The 17,899-nt window shown below is 42.5% G+C and overlaps 1 protein-coding gene across 6 annotated transcripts in view; it reads right to left on the reverse strand.

The window, feature by feature from the left end:
* ASH1L (ASH1 like histone lysine methyltransferase) overlaps positions 1 to 17,899 on the reverse strand; it is a 108,520-nt gene that overhangs the window by 44,694 nt on the left and 45,927 nt on the right. For all 6 annotated transcript variants that reach the window (XM_019528093.1, XM_019528098.1, XM_019528084.1 and 3 more), the window contains 3 exons: positions 12,783 to 12,884; positions 6,230 to 6,971; positions 3,621 to 3,800 (listed from right to left, as the gene is read on the reverse strand). In XM_019528093.1, coding sequence (XP_019383638.1) covers positions 3,621 to 3,800; positions 6,230 to 6,971; positions 12,783 to 12,884 — 1,024 coding nt within the window. The remainder of the gene's footprint in view (positions 1 to 3,620; positions 3,801 to 6,229; positions 6,972 to 12,782; positions 12,885 to 17,899) is intronic.

Genomic DNA, 17,899 nt, shown 5'->3' on the forward strand with positions numbered 1-17,899 from the left:
AACACTTCCAGTCCACTTCTGGGTCTGCTGGGGAGTGCATGGAGGATCCCCCCAAACCTGGTGACTGGTGCCTCCTGGGTCTAGGGGGCACCTGGGGTTCATACTTGGTAGGGTTGCAAGGGAACTGAGCAGATCGAGTCCGACCCCCTGCCTTGGCAGGAAAAAGTACTGGGGTCAAACGACCCTAGCAAGGTGTTCATCTAGCCTCCTCTTAAAGACCCCCAGGGTAGAAGCCAGCACCACTTCTCTTGGAAGTTGGTTCCAGATCCTAGCCGCCCTGACCGTGAAGTAGCGCCTCCTGATATCTAGTCTAAATGTACCCTCTGCCAGCTTGTGACTGTTATTCCTGGTCACTCCTGGTAGCGCTCGGGGGGAACAGGGACTCTCCCAGTGCCTGCTGGTCCCCCCTGACTAGTCTGTAACAGGCCACTAGACCCCACCTCAGCCTTCTCTTGTGGAGGCTGAACAGGTTCAGGTCCCGTAGCCTCTCCTCGTAGGGCCTGCCCTGCTGCCCCCTGATCATGCAAGTGGCCCTCCTCTGGACCCTCTCCATGTTGTAGGTGGCTATCAAGTCACTTCTCAGACTTCTCTTACTCAGGCTGAACAGGCCCAGTTCCCAGAGCCTCTCTTCATAGGGCCGAACCCTCAGGCCCCTGATCATGCAGGTGGCCCTTTTCTGTACTCTTTCAAGCTTATCCATATCCTTCTTGAAGTGTGATGCCCAGAACTGGACACACTACTCCAGCTGTGGCCTCACCAACACCAAACAGGGGGGAAGGAGCACCTCTCTGGACCTATTGGCAACACATTGACTCATGCATGCCGGAGCTCTATTTGCCCTGCTGGCAACTTCATCACACTGATAACTCATATTTATCCTTTGGTTGACTGTCACTCTTGGGTCCCTTTCAGATGCTGTGCCAGCCTGTGGACCACCACCCATCGTACAGTTGTGGTGAAGGTTCTTCCTACCCAAATGAAGGACTCAGCACTTATCCCTATTGAACTTCATCTGACTGCATTCAGCCCACAGGACCAGCCTGTCAAGGTCATCTTGGATACCTGCCCTGTCCTCAGATGTGCCTGCTTTTCCCCACAGCTTGGTGTCATCTGCAAACTTAATCGTTACGCTTTCCACTCCCTCATCCAGATCGTTGTTAAAGATGTTAAAGAGCTCGGGCCCAAGCACTGATCCCTGAGGGATGCCACTGGAGACGGCCCTCCAGGATGAGGCCATGCCATGTCATGTTTTTATAGTCACAGATATGGCTGAAATTACTTAAAAACTGTCAGAACTACTGTATATTTCTCCAATCAACTAGTAGTCCCTGGATAAAACAGCATGTACTAGCCACAAAGGACCTGAAAGACTATGGGGTAATTATGATACCCTTTAATTTTTTTTTTATCTGCTTAATTTTTTCAACAATTGAACTGATCTTGTTTTATTGCCTATGGGTTGGGAATCAGTCCTCTCCTGCATATGATTCTAATTTGACAAAGGGAAATGGAGAATCAGGTTTCCAATGTCATGCAGCAAACTTTTAAAAACTATGAGTCAAAATTCACTCCCATATCATCTGAATGTCAGACCTCTTAATCATTTCTGCTGAAAGGAAATAGATGCAGCTTGCTTTGGGGACAGAAAGGGTGGTTATGCATGGATCCCTTCAGAGTACCTTCTCTATCAACCACTTAATTTACCCTGTTGAATGACGGCGGGGAGGCGGACACAATATATTTACTCCATGTAGTACTTCGTAGTTGCTGCAGTTTAGTCAAATCTGTCTCTACAGTTTACAGGGAGGTTGAGAATGAGTTTAATCAGTGATTTTTTGTTCTTTTCATTAAGATAATTACTAAGGGCCACATAGTAATACAGCTATGCATACTATTTTATATTTTGGTTCATAAGTAATCCTACTGACACTAATGGGGTAACTCACTCAATGGAGCAAATGCTTAAGATTATGTCTGTACATATCTGTACTAAGAAGCAACTTTAGCAGGGAGTTTCTCTACATTCCTGTTGGAGCTCTAACATTCACATTTCCTCTGCTCCATTCTTCTTGAGGCCTTGTATTGCAGCCATGATTGTTTCAAAGGACTAGATTTAATGCAAGAACAGTGGTAGCATGATACAAGAGACTGGAAAGAGAACTAGAAATCAATAACCCTGTACTGACTTTGAGCATGTTACTTAACTCTTTTGTGCCTCTCTGGTATGCAAATACAACAGTGAAAAGACCAGTATGATGCCTAATTAGACAGTTGCTCAATCTACAAAATTGGATGAAGAGTGAAATGTGCCCCTCTGTTAATAAGGGCCACTCGAGGTCTATGCAACATCTAAGTAGTGCTTTGAGAAATTAAGTGTGGCTTAAATAGTGCATAGGCTCTTAACTAGCCTTCTGAACAGTGGTGAACTTTTCTCTATATTCATGCCCAATTCCTATGAATCTAGAAATCCTCTTGAACTATTCAAAAAGCATCTGACAAGTCAGAGATCTGTGCACTACTCCTGCATTGCATCACTCTCTTTTGCCAGGTACTTTTTTTTTCTTACAAAGAAATGAATGATTCTGACAACTCCTCTGCAAGGGCAACCTTTCTACTGCAGTGGGAATATTCTACTGCCTGCAAAAATGGTAAGAAAATTTGATATTTAATACTTCATTTCAGGAAATAAACCCTTGTCTTCAAAAGAACATCCAAAGGATAGGAACACTGTCAACTGTTAGAGGATGTGCTTCCAACAACTAAGAAAATGAATAAAAATGCAACTCCAGTCTCATTTTGGTCAAAACACAAACCTCACTCATCCTTACTCACAGTCCTTTTCAAATATGCCACTTTGTTCCAGGACACAATTGCTAGTGGTCTATGGAGGTCACTTGGTGTTGCCCCTTTTCTTTATTATGTGCCAGACCAGAAACTTGTGAAAACACAACACTCTCAACATAAGCAATTATTGTAGCTACTGCAAGGTTTTTTTCTAATGTAAAATCAGAGGGGAAAGCAGGAGAAGATATCTCCATGAGACACACCCTCTTTTCAGTTTTGAGACACATGGGGAAAAAAACTTCGAGACTCACAGCTCTTTACATTAAACATTAAGTGTGAAATGAGGGAGATTAACATAATTTAACTATACATGAACAGGAAACAGAGCTGCATCTTTGGCAGCTGCATTAAGTTCCTTCACTTCAAAAGCTAGTCACACTAAAGACGACTCTGTTATCATGAATCAATAAAGTGAGAAAACTAATGGCCCTTTTTATGCGGACACTGTACTCAGTACCTGAGTATATCAAGTTCCATCAGCCCTTTTATTGCCATGATCATTAAGACTGTCGAATGAAGCTGTCTTAATTTTCTTCAAGGCTGATACTCAGCAACACTTTCAGATTGCTGGAGGCTGCTTTCTGACTGGGGTTACATTTTAAATTTTCACTGGGTCAGATTCTGATAATTATCATGCATGTAATTTTTCACAGGATTGGATTAAGTTGGTGGTTTCATTTCAGCTGCTCATTAGTAGCAGTTTTTTAAGGTTCTAGTTGAAAGGAGACATCTTCCCCTGGAATATCAGACAGCAGTGTTTCAGTGGTACTACTTACTCTGTGGTTTTGTACACATCAGAGTACAGCCCTGCCTTCTGGTACTTCTTCTTGGGGGGCCTAGGAGCTTTTTTCTCACGCTGAGTAAGTGAAGGCAAAGGCTGCTCAGTGTTTTGAGACTCAGGTGGCTTTCCAGTGGCTTCCTGGGGACTGGATGTTTCACCTGTTGTTTCAGAAAAGCTGGAAGAAAATGTAAAGATACTGCAACATCATTATTCCATTCATAAAAAGAAGAACAAAGAAGGTCTACGGCTTGTGGAATTGCAATGCCTTTTGTCATCACCATTTTTGCAATTCAAGTAAAATTGTTCGTAAGTAACAGTTACCTTTATAATAAACAAAGAATTTAATCTATCGCTGAAGCATTAAAGCATAATGTCACAGACAGCTGTTATATGGGTGTAGTCACAGACAGATGACTAGCGAACTGTGCACATGGATACAAGTGTGAGTTCTCTTTGTACTTAAAAAATAAGTCTGCTTGGAAACAGAACTTTTTAGAACTAATTCCATTACTACCCAAGTTCATTTTGGTTGAGAAATTGCTTGTTCTTTGTTGATAAACATTTGATGTTATTCAGCATTCTCCCAGTAGTAATTATTAGTTACAGATTTTCAGATATGGGGCTTACTTCTCCTCTTTACAGTACTATAAATAAGAAGTGACTCCACCAGATGCTGGGGGTATCTGATATGAGTCAGTGTAACTGAGGACATGGAAATACAACACATTTACAGCCCTGTAATATACACTGGGATTGACTTTGGAGTGGACAAATGAGCAGCTTACTTGGAGGGAGCAGATTGTAGGCAGCTGTGTTGGTCCCTCACTACTGGTTGAGGCAGGGAAGCTAGTATTATGCTGCTCGTGCTAAACCAGATGTGTCAAATGTATGGCCCATGGGCTGGATTTGGCCTGTGGAGATGCTTTAACCTGCTCAGGGGCAGGCAACTGGAAGTTGGGGGTGCATCTGGGAGGGGTGACGTGTTGCAAAATCTGGGACCCTTGGGCCCCAGCAGACATGGCAACTGTTGTCAGGGCGAGCAAGGGTGACAACCCCAGCTGCCCTGTGGCCACTTGGCCCACTGTTACTGCCACTGCTGTGCCTGACCTACCTCCCTAGCCGCTGTACGCTCTGTGCTGGAACTGGAGCTGTAGCTAAAACCATGTGCCTTGGGCTAGAGCCATACTGTGCTCCAGGCTAGATCTGGCCTGCAAGGAGCCCCATGATCCAGATCCAGCTCAGGATGCAAGGTAAAGGAAAAGTTTTCTGAGGATTTCCCAATCTTTTAATTCTTGAGTTTTAATCAATTCAAAATTGATCTAAAATTTTTATTTTTTTCTTGCATGATAAATTGGGCCTTTCAGATTAATAACTAAAAGCCAAAAGAATAAAGATATTCTCAAAAGGAGAGTTTAAAGGATATTTTGGAGTAACGTAATTAAAAATTAACACAACAAAAGTATTAACTTTATTTATCATAGTATAATCCTTACACACTCCTGGGTGATGTTTGCACAGTTTCTCAAATGTCAGTGTGTATGATTTTCCAGAATGATAAAGAAATGATAGCAAGGCAAAATTTGGGGGGAACCTAGTCTGTTTGTGCTAGAGGATGGACAGAGTGACACTTCTGATGTGTTGTCTGTGGTGCACAGTAGCAGTTCTAGTGGTGAGGTACAGACCTCAATTTTCCTTGATGCTTGTATTTATTTTGTGTATAGATCAACTTAAACTTATGTACAATATAGTACTTTTGTTATTAATGTAGACTGTGCATCTGTGACGTGCCAAAGAAAATTCAAATCAAAAGTTTTCATAATGGACAGAACCACCACTTTCATTTCCTCACTAGGCAACTCTTTGCTAGCCTAGCACCATCTCACAAAAATCTTTCCCAAACTCACAACTAATTTGCATTAAATGTTCATTCTGAAAAACACAAGCTCAGTGGAAGAAGAGGTTCTGCCCCAATTTCAGTACTAGACAAACAGGGGACAGACTGGTTTTTCAAAACACTGCTGAGCACTTTCCTGCTTAAAATCCTGCTCCTTTAAAGTGCCTTGGTCCACCCCAAATTACCAGTCTCTACTGAAAACCTGCCCCCATGCCTCCCTTGTACGGGGAGACAACAACTTTGCTAAATCTTTGCAGAGACGGTTAAGGTTGTGCTCCACACAGCTCTCCTTTTCACTTAAGGGACTCTGTGAGCCTGTTCCCTGCATTGAAGCAAGAGGGCTTCTTGTGCTCTCTCCCTTTTTAGTGCACTAGTAATGGACAGCCCATAATTTAACACCAACAGTGAAACAAGTCAATTATTATAATGACATCTGGGAAACTGGGTGGGTCAGGTTGGGCCACCAGTTCAAATCCAGCCTAAGTCAGAAAGGATTGAATATTCTTACTATCTGGTTATGAAAGCAAAAATTGTTCACTGCCTATGGGAAATTAATTGGTGGCCTCAACCCAGTCTATTCTGTCTGACAGAAAACGTAGCTGGCCAGGTATATGGAGTGGAAAAAGCCATCTTTTAAGTGACGGAGAAATGCTTTTGCTATGACTTTCAATTGTGAACACTGGGAAGTTAAGGGAATATAATGGATTTACCTTTTATTGCTTTCCTGCTCATCTTCTGGTAAAGGCTTCTGTCTTTTCTGGGCCTGTTCCTCTTCGAGCCACCTCTTCCTTTTCCACCCTTTTCTGTGATCTGCATTCAAGTTCACACTCTGCACTACAGCCTCAATGACATCAGTGACAGTATCAGGTCCGAGGTGTAAAGTGCTGCTGCCCTCTTCCCTCTTGTCTAATTCCTGACTGACCAAGCGAGCGGCTTGGAAAGCTTGCATTGAAACTACTGCCTGCATTGGGTACTTCCGTGGCCTGCCTGGCCTGCGCTTCACAAAGTTATTTCCTGTCCGTGACTGCCTTTGCAACTTCTTGGCTTTTAGAATTTTATTGACATGGTCCAGATTTTTCTTAGTTGCCAATATCTTGTTGTAATTGCACATTTTTCTAGCCTGTCGCTGCATGGCTTCTACCATGCTTCTCTTGAGATGATGTGGGGAGTAGCTGCTTGGTAATCTGTCTGAAAGATGTGAGATGCCATCACTGCAAGAGTCATTTGTAACTGCTGGAGCCAAGAGACTGTCCTGTTTCCCGAAACCTCTTTCCCTGTTGAGGTTTCGACCGGGACTAGCGGAAGGCGGAACAGATACATTTGCAATGACTGCTTCTAAGGTTTTGTCCAGAACAGCCTGGCCTTCATGCTGTGCCATGCGCTGCAGTAAGCTATCCACTGAATCATCTACAGCAGTTGCTAGCCTTGTTCCTCGTGTGGGTATTCCAATCACTGGAAAACATAAATCAACAAAAGTACACTAGAATCGATTTAGTTACGATCGTATGAACACAAAAAATATCACACTGGGTTAGACTAGCTGTCCATCTAGCCCTGTGCCATGTCTCCAACACTGGCAGGAGTGGATGTTTTAGAGGGAGAGCAAGAGCAGGGAACTGGTATAGCTACGGCAGTGCTGCCCAACCTTTTTGCCCTGCAGGCTGGGTGGGCAGCGCCAGGTCCATCTGCAGGCCGGATCTGGCTGGTGAGCCCAATTCATTGGTGGGGCAAATTAATTACATTCTGCATAAAAAAGTGCTTTCTCTTGTTAGTTTTAGAGCCTGCTCTGCTACTGTCAGTGAAGGACCCTTAGTTCTAGTATTTTGGGACTTGGTGCATAATAGTTTTCCATTCACTGTATCCACACTCTTCACGATTTTATAGAATTCTTATCATATCCTACCTCAGCCACCTTCTTTCCAAACTGAAGAGTCCTAGCCTTTTTACTGTCCCTGGTACAGCATCTGCTCTATAACCCTGTTCATTTTAAATCGCCCTTCTCTGTATCTTTCTAATCTTGCTAAATTCTTTTTGAGATGCAGAGACCAGAACTGTATATAGTACTTAAGAGGTGGGCACACCATTGATTTGTATAATATGATAATGTTTTCCATTTTGTTTTCAGTTCTCTTTTTAATGACGCCCAGCATTTTATTAGCTTTTTTGGTTGCCACTGCACACTGATCTGATGGTCTCTTTCCCAAGCCACATTACCTTGCACCTGTTGAGGGTAAATCAGTACATTCTATCAGTCTTGAACTAAATAAAATACAATAGCCACATCCTCCACTTGGAGACAATGCCAAATGTTTTTTTTTATTTTTTATAGTAGCCTATTGCTTCTGCTACCACATTGTAAAGATGCTTGTTTCTGTCACAGTGCCTTCATGGGATGGTGGCCTAGATGTGCCAGGAAGAGGGAAGCTTGCACTCTTGCCATGAATTTCTCTCATGCCTACTTCTGTTCTCCTTAATGTATGTAGATTAGCATGCCTGACTTTCCTTCCTTCATTTCCATCAGGAAGGACTAATAAGGGTGTTGCCCATTAAAGAACACAGACACTAGTCCATAGCAGTGCATGCTTTGGAGTGTGTCACCTGTCTTACACAGAGGTGCTGCAACACACAGGCATGCACATTCAAGTGGGCTTTAAATGGCAAAACCTTCAGGATAGAAATCATATCTTTGTAGGTATATGAAAATACCATGGGATAGGATAATCCAACACATTAGCACAATCAATTGTTGTTTTTCCCTTCTCAGAGGATGATCAGTATTTGGCATCCTGTCTCCAGAACTATCTGTGGAATCAAATTTATTTGGATTCAAGGGACTGAGAGGAAAAACACAAGCAAAACACCAAAATGATCCAAACACTCAGGATTTCAAACTGTTTTATGCTAGTCTTTTTTCTATAAGTTGGAAATGGTTTATAGGCTGAGCATTATTTTTAGCCTGAACAGGCAATGAAAAAGGACAGACATAATAATTGTATATCCTCCTCCCACTGCATGGGGGAAGAGTGCCTGTGCAGTTCTGAGGCTAGGAAGTACACGATTCTGTAGTGATACAAACATAGCAAATTTGCTCCGTCTTTAATTCTGTTTCATTTAGAGTCAAATAGGGTAACTTAGCTCACTTGCATCTCTACAGGCTCACACAGATGTAAAAGTTCTAGCAAAACAGCTGCTGTGTGTTCAAGCTACTGTCCTGTCCCCTTTTAAAAGAGCTGAAATGCGCGGTTGTCCATACCCCTGCTTCTTTAGCTTTAGAAGTCCATGATAAATATAACGCTAATGAAACACAATGCAGTTAAGAAATGCATGTAGACCGGGGTGGGCAAAACGGTGGATCCAGCTGGCGGCTGGACTCCATTTCCCAGCAGCTCCTGCCCAAGTCATTGCAGCAGGTTTCCATGGAGAGTGCAGGGCCAGGGTTTCCATGTAGACTGGTGGCCCATGCAGTGCTGGCAGAGCACGTGGCTGGGCAAGGAGCTGCTCCAGGGCTGGGGCCGGGATTTTGCAGTGGTGACAGAGTGGTCTGCAATCCATTGCCTGCAGGGGCATTCAGGCAGCAGACTGTGGCTCTGTCCCACTTCCTGCATGCCCCAGGCAGGGGCAGGCAGGCAGTGGTTCATGACTGCACCAGCTCCGGACCATGTTGTCACCAGTGGAAAATCCCAGCCCCAGCCCTGGAGCAGCACCCCACCTAGCCATGTGCCCTGCCAGCGCTGCTTGGGCAGGTCTCCATAGAAACCATGGCCTCCTGGGGTCTCCATGGAAACTGACCACAGTGATATGGGTAGGGGCTGCTGGGAAATGGAGTCTCTTGTGAGCTGAATTCAGCCCGCAGGCTGAACTTTGCCTGTCCTGGTATAGAAACTACTGATAACACTTCTCTAACCTGGAATACCTAGCTGAAACAATTTTACCTCATTTTCTACAACATAAATATTACATGCTGTGCATCTTCAGCTGCACACTCATTTGGAAGACAGTTTTCAGATTGGCTATACCGATGATGCAGTGTAAGAAGGGATTTATTTCCAAGTGAACATTTTTTCCCAAGGCTGGCCTGTTGGTTCTTAAACCTAAGATTTATTAGCTCTCTGGAATTAAACAGATGTGCTCAGTCTTCTTGTGGTGCCTCCCATGAATAACTATAAAGCAAATCTACAAGTCACTACTAAGGCAACTGGACTTGATTTTTTCCAATTTCGATATACTAAGTACAGGATGAGCCAGACCACTCTGATCTACAAGTGAAAGCTCTACTGTTCTTCAACTTAGTGCTGAAGGCTATACCTCACTCAAGCAATCAGTGCTGGAATGCATCACAAGGGAAATGAAACCACATGCAGTTCTTCTACAAGAAACACATGCAGAGCATCTGTGGAAGATGCTCTTGAGTGACAGGCTTGCAGACTCTGTAGCCAGCAGGATCCATGGCCTTGCTACCTGTACCAGAAATGACCTGCCATACACTACCAAGGGACATAACACCTCCCAGAATGCAACAGAACATAGCGCTGTCCAGGTCAATGATATTATCACTGTTAATATATACAAGCCAACCTCTGCTGCGCTGTCATTCGTATCCCTGCCTATTTACAACCAGACAACTTTACATACAGGTGACTTCAACTGCCAACACTAAGGCTGGGGATGCTCCATTAACAGTAGTAATGAAGACAATCTCTGTCTCTGGGCAAGCCTTAACGACATAACCCTCATATATGAGCTGAAGGAGCCATGTACCTTCCACTCTGGATGTTGGAACATTCAGACAAACCCAGATCTTGCCTGGCAATGTTAGGAAAATATTGAGAAGAAAAATACTTGACAAGTTTCCATCATCTCAGCTCATACCTTCACTTATCAGCACTGATATGATTTTTCAACACACACCATCCAGACTAGCCCCAGGATGGAACTTTTAGAAGGTGGATGGATGGATTAGGAGAAATACCAATTACAAATGTGCATTTACAAAATTTGAAAATAATTAGTAGCAACTACTGAGATCAGGTCTACTTAAACTGCTAGCTGTAAGGCAGCAAATGGTAAAGAGCTGTGGTGTTTTGGTGTAGGATTAACTTTTACAGGAAGACACCAGGAAGCACTACTGTCAACAAGGCTTGCATCTTGCTGCAGAAGGGAGACTGCATATTAGCTGACAAAGATAAGGCAAAGACAGCTGAAGATAAATATTTGTGTTCACCAGTCCAAATCAAGTACTCTGGAGACAAGAAAAAGAACATTAATGAAAACATATGCCTTTACTGCAGAGCTTCCAAGTAACAAATCTATAAGGAGAAGTGACAATGGTTTTCAGACCAGAAGACAATTTAAATGAGAAGGAATCAGCACTTCAAGTTCTAAAAATCTTTCTATGGGAAAATCACTTCCTAAAGGCCTCTGGAAACAAATTAAAGTTAATTTATGCTAGGTCACAGCAGTTAGAAGCAAATGGAAAACACAGCACAATCACTCTCACTGGAAGCAATGGGAAGAATCACACTTTCTGCTTTCAATTTGAGATGTAATATTACAGATAAAAAAGTTAACCTCAGCTTTCTTACAGACCTTGAGATAAACGTTAAGGAAAAAGGAACATCTCTGGGATACCTTGTAGGAACGCCGTCTGTTTCGTAAACTTGAGTTTTGTAAACAGCTGTGCTAACTAGTGATAACCAAACCACACAACCCTACACATTTTAGGACATGCAGTCTGATGGCCTGTCCTTGAACTGGTATTCCTGGTTTGAAACTGACCCCAAGGGATCAGACAAATAAACTGTATGATCCTAATGACAGCTGCAGCCCTGGTCATGCATGCCTGGAGCACTTTGTAACAAAGCAGCCTTCTATGACAAAAACCACTGAAACACACAATATGCTTAGGACCTAAAAGACTCTAAAAGCAGAAATGGTATTACCAGCAATATCAGCAGCTTGTTCTTTTTGGTGCTGATAAAACTGCCCTTCAGTCCTCACCCAGTGCTTTTCTTGTATTAGAAATAATCTGAGCTTCTAACGTTTTTCTATATACAACTTGATCCACCAGCTGGATAGGACATTTCTGCTCTAATGTGGCCATGCTCACAAATGAATCTGTCAAACACCTTTGTTCAGACTGAAAAGGCGTTCAACAATCTTAGCATACCCCTGGACACTTGTCATGGAAGCCACGACAAAATGACAATAAAAAACTTTTGCAATGGCTGATAGTTACACCACTTATCTAATTTCTGTTGTACGAGATGATCATGTATGTTGTCTGTTGAAGGTTTACCATTTTATGTAGTCCTTCAGCTACTGCGCTAGCAGTTGAATGACAACTGGTATTCTATTTACACAGCAGAAAACAGCCATACTATTAATATAAACTGCATAGTGACACAACCCATCCTTGCATTTTAAGGCATCCCTTGCTGTATTATTAGTTTGAACCACTATATGCCGTAATGTCCAAAAGCTACAAGTAAACTGGTCTCAACTGCGGTAGGAACAGTATAGACCTAAAATAAATTATAGTAACATGACCTAAAGTCCTAATATTCTTAAATAATAATAAAAAAGGTGAGGCTTGAGAGACATGGGAGGTAGAAGATGACCATCGAGGTCCCTCTCAACCCTGGAATTCTACAAGAGACAAACAGGCCAAAAATAAAAGAATGGGGAAACAGGGTAGAAATACAACAGGATCTGCATGATTCCTAGGGAGGCAAGGGAAAGAAACAGCCTCAGGAAAGGGAAGAGACACGGCTAGTTCCAGTTCAAAAGGTGACTATGTCAAAAGATACAATCAGCTAGATATGGGGTGAACAGGAAACAAGGCTACTATTCAGCAAAATTAATTGTGATTAATTGTTACTTTAAGAAAGGCACAGTACACAACTAAAAGCTTTAGGACATGTCTACAATACTGACTACAGTGCAGCGCAGAGATTTGAGTTAGCTTTAAAGAATGGAAAAATTCTAGCTACAGGAGAATGAATCTTCTCCTGGGCTTATCTATCCTGCATTGAACTCCTGTTACCATGGTTAAACTGCTTCTGGCACCCAAGCTACTTCACTGAAAGCTAGCTCAGGTATATCTGCAGCATAGACATGCCTTTTTTAGGGGTAGGAGAACATGGCATCCCCATGTCTATGCCACAGTACCTTGAGGGCTCTTAGGGCACTTCTGCTTTGGCTAGACATTGTAAAGTAGCTATAATCATAGTAGCCTGAAACACTTAAAGCCCAAATATTACTTGCCTGTAGAAGATGTGCTCTCAGACGCTGATCTCTTTCTGGAAGGGCTGCAATTTGTGCTCTCTGACTGTCTCTGAGAGGGCTTGTCTTGTGTTGGCAGAGTGCCTGAAAAGCACAAAAGTGAAGAATAAACCACAAGAACTTAAATTCGCTTAAATCGCGCAATTCCAAGGAAACATATTCCAGATGCCAAACGTTCAAAGCAGGACTATATGTGCTAACATTGATAACAATTGTCCATATTGGGCATGCAGGTGTGGAAAGGCAGAATTGGGTCAACCAGGGCAGAACTTTTCACATTCCAAGTCCAATAACTAGCTAAAAATATGCTAGCAGACACAACCCCCCAAGAAAGAGTGGATTATTTTACATCTGAACCTTTATTATTTACTACATGTATATCAAAGTTCTGTTTTTTAAGGGCAAAGAGTCGACTTGCATATCAAACACAGTATGCACTACCCTTCACTTCACAGGACACTAAACAGCATTACATTAATTATGATATCTGTGTACAGACAAGTTTTTTGTTTGTTTTGTTTTTTTAAAACATGTACACATACAAATATCTGCACCTGCAAAGTGCAACACTTGTATGTATGAGCAAAGAAGTTGAGACCCAACTGAAAAACTGGCGCTGAAGGTGGAAAACCCCGGCCTAAGGCTCTATGGAGAACATACAGCACTCTGGATGGTTTTGAAGGAAAGCAGCTCTGCGAAACCTGGAAATGCAGACACACTCAATTCGTCTTCTACATTCATAATCACAAACTCCTCCAAGAGCACTTCAGGCTGGACATAAGGAAAAACTTTGTTACTGTCTGAGCCCCCAAGGCCTGGAATAGACTGCCTCCAGAAGTGGTGCAAGCACCTACTCTGGATTCCTTTAAGAAACAACTGAATGTTTATCTTGCTGGGATCCTTTGACCCCAGCTGACTTCCTGCCCCTGGGGCAGGGGGCTGGACTTGATGAGGTCCCTTCCAGACCTAATGTCTATGAAATCTATGAATCCAGACATCTAGTCTTGAAAGCAAAAAACGAATACATATTCCAGAAGAAATTCACTAGGTCTTGTCTCTAGTTTCACACTGTAAGAAAGATGTGTTGTACTCTAACAGCATGACAACACTAACATCTTTCTTCATTTGATCTGAAGCAAGTGCCTGCTACTGTTTGATGCAGGTCTAGACTGTACAAGTGCATCTTTTCAGTGGCGCTCTCCCTTAAAAAAAGCCCTCAGTTCTGCCCTACAGAAACAGTCTGTAGACATTAGGATGATCCTACCCTTTTCCTCTCCACAAAGAATTGTCTGAGTTATGGGCATAAAGAGAAAGCAAAAATGATGCTTTAGACCCTTCTGACTACTCTCAATTCTAAAATGTTGGATGTGTGGTTGAAAGTCTCAATGAAAATGTGGCCCAGTTGTGAGGTGGAAAATTCATGAAAATTTCCATCCTTGACAGGCAGGTATTGGTTATATAAATCTATCCCAGGTTCTTCTCTCTAGGCAGGATCGCTCCACTCAAGCTGCTGCAACTGCTGTATTGTAGAACACCAGCACCAGGAGGTATTTGGGTTTGACATTTATGGCGCCTACTTTTCCAGTTCCTCTCAGAAGAAAAGTTCTTCCCTGAGCAGCAGTAAGAAGGACCCCAGAGGCTCCAGGGTCTGAGACAAGAGTAGCAGGATATTTTAGTAGCTGATAAAAAATAAGTAGTCAATTAGTTGCAGAGCTTGCTTTACTGTATATATGTTTGCTTTTACCAGGTAGTCATTAGGGATGGCCATGCCAGCAAGTGCTCTCTTTGGACTAGTTTACCCACAAATGGCTCTGTCGTAGCAGCAAGATCCTTGTGCGTTATAGATTTATCTTGAGAACAAAGCAAAACGTAACACCCCAAGCAACTTTCACCTTAGTCCTGACAGCTAGGCTGGCATTGGAAGCATGCAGATACTAGCGAGATGAGTGCTCTGGAAAACCCCCAATATAGCATTGCTGGTGACAATCTACAATGAGCGTGTGTCAGTAAAGATCTCGGAAGCTTCTGGAAGGTACCTTCTGGATGTAGTGCTTAGAAGAAGACTGGCTATTCCATTGTGAACAGTCTCTCTGAGCGAACAAATTTAGCATTAGACGTTTCATATTGGTTTTTTCATCCCTAATTAGCAGGCTACAAAGAGAGTACACCACTTACACTCTAAACCAGGACCAGGAATCTGTGCCAAAGTCAGACATGCTGCCTCAAGACCTGCATGTGTTTGAGAGGTCAGGAAATGGGAGAATCCTGGGACCTAGGAGAAATCATTAATTCAAATGCAGACACGCTTTACTTCCTACCAAAACCTTTAATCTAAATGCATACTTCTCGTCTCGTCTCCAAGAGCTCTGAATCTCTTTTGTATGACGACATCTAGAATGCCGGCTCGGAGGAGAAATTCTGGCATTTCTTTGGGAGAGAATTTCACTATCAGACAAGTTATTTGGGATTGCAACTAATGTATATCCAAAGTATGTCCTCCTTCAGGGGGCACGGAAATTACACTAAATTTCCTGTTAATTTGCTGAGGAGAATTAAATGCCATAAAGCTTGATATGGCACTTTGCTGCATACTGCACTCTTGGGAAGATTCTTACCAAGCGGTGTCACAGTAGGGAAGCAAAACAAAAGTGGAAATGGCCATTTATTGAACGCTTGTCTGCGCTTCAGGATCATGGACTTAGAAGGAATGATTACTAGAAAGAATTGCAAATCTGTAGGCATAACTGGTTGGAGAATTTTTGAGTGCTGTCTAGTTTGCAAAGCTGTTTGTGGTTGCTGACAGCCATTAGACTCCTCATCTTGGCAGTTTCCCTAACATCACAGGGCACCCACCCCTTTGTTTTACTGACCCTGAATAATCGGAGCATGCAGTCAGCCCTCAGTGCATACACCAAGTGGAGCTGCTATTACCTGCCTATTAATTTCTTGGGCTCAAATTATACTAATGAAGATTCACTTGCCTTGCTACTTCATTGCCCTTATTCCCAAGTCCTAGTCAGTATGTGCCGTCTGTTTGCCTTCATGGCTCAAGTGTTAAAAGCATATTCTCTGCTAGCTCTTCCCTTGACAAGAAGCTAATAAAGAGCGATTAGTGTTCTTCTCTTTCTGAATATTCTAAACATGGGCATGTATAACAGATGGGATCTACTATGGCGGGGGAGTGGGGCTCCAACATGTAAGCCACATGCTACCCCAAACTGGGAAGGATTATTGTCAAGTCCAGCAGGGGGAGCCCAAACTCTTCAGGATCCTTTCTGGCCAGCTGCTGTGAACTGACTTGAAGACCCAGGAAAAGAGACCCAGCCCAATAAAGTGGCACCTGAAATTGCTGAACAATCCTTTATGGAGAAGAGTGATAGTGTCAGAGTGATGCTGTAGCCACAATAATCCAGGACTTATGCAAGAGAAAAGGATTTTAAGGCGATATATTTCACTGGCCCAGCTGCATGGTCGGAGTAAAGTTAAACAAGTTTTAAAATGCAATGCGTTCTTCATCAGGTCCTTTACTAAGACATATCTTCAATGAATGGCACTGAGGTTCTAATGCTGTGCATATTCAGGCATTCAGCAGTCCTTTCCCCTGCTTTGTTGCTGGATTATAATGTGTGGGGAGCACAGTGAACTGCAATTTAAAAAAAAAAAATACAACTGGATAGCAATATGTTGTTGGAGTCAGAGGAAATGACAAATACAGGCAGTCAGTCTATGCTAGAAAAGCAGGGCTTGCCAATTTGAATGCACTTTATCTCATTATTTTAAATTATCAGGTGGACAAGATATTTCTATTTGGATGGGAAACATCCAAGGGAAATGTTGGTTACTGCAACATGTGCCCCTTTTACACATTAAACTGTTGTTTACAAGCCTGAAACAACTATTCCTAAGAGAAAAAGCAGGGTTTGGTGTAAAAGAATGTCACTATTTTTAGATGCAAATATGCCCATTACCTTTCTTGCTTTCCAGGACTGATAACGGCTTGTATCAAATATGTTTAAACTTAGACTGATCAAAAATGAACCATTATGGAGAGAGGGGGAGAGAAAGGGAATTTTCTAAATAGAAGAATAACTTCTAGAGAAATAAAATATCAAAATATGTTAAAAGAAGGCTATATGAGAAATATAATAGCTGCCCTTAGACCGCTCAGTTTAGAAAAGCAAGAGAATTCCTGGAGGATGTCACTAACGACTTACCTGCCTCTTCAGGATATAGCAAGGACATGGGATGAAACTGTTTCGCAAAAGTAACAGGCTATACTTCAGTCACAGTGCGAATCCAAGTTACCTGTATCCAACAATGGCAGGAACTGCACCCTCTAGCTTACCCTACTTACTGGTACTTTCTCTTTCACCAGCTCCAGTCTCCTTGCAAAAGTAAAAGTAGGCTTTATCGCAACCAAAAACCGGAAGCAGCAAGGTAAAAAGGAGACCTGAATTTCCTTTAGGTTGAGGCAAGCCAGATGTGTGCAAGCAAGTTGGGGAGCGTGAAGCTCTCTGCCCTTTTGGAAGGGGAGAGCAGTCTTCCAACAGTCATCAGATAGGGAGATGGAGGTGGAAATATTTTGAAAGAACCTTATCTTAGAGAGGTGAAAAATAAGCAGGTTGAATTTAGTGATTAGGAGATCCTCATTACGTACCTTTCATCAGTATTTTAGAAACCCATTAATCTTCAGGATCCTAAAAACAGTGATGAATTGCTCAACCTGCTAGCTCTTTCTCTGATGTAAAAAGTGACTATGAAGAGAGTCTATGAGAAATCTTAGATACGTTTGCTGAAAGCAAGACTAAACTGTCATTTGATTTGCTTCCACACCTTTTCTGTGATATAGTCCCTGCTGCTAAGAACTGCTGCATAGCTGCTATATCACTGAAAAGCCTAAGTAGCTAATAAGAACAATAAGTTTATGGATAATAAGTGTCCAAGGAACAGTCCAGTCTTGCCATTTAAAGGTGACCTGCAAAGGTTTGGTGATTTTAAGTCATGTCCTGCCTGTTGCTGCTAGCCATAAAGAAGCACTGAACACACAAAACTGACTTTTCCCTAGAGTACTGAGGGAATTAGCTGAGGTCATTGCGGGA

The sequence above is a fragment of the Gavialis gangeticus genome, unplaced genomic scaffold, assembly GCF_001723915.1.
Source record: "Gavialis gangeticus isolate Ggan-Ray unplaced genomic scaffold, GavGan_comp1, whole genome shotgun sequence".
Lineage (NCBI taxonomy): Eukaryota > Metazoa > Chordata > Crocodylia > Gavialidae > Gavialis > Gavialis gangeticus.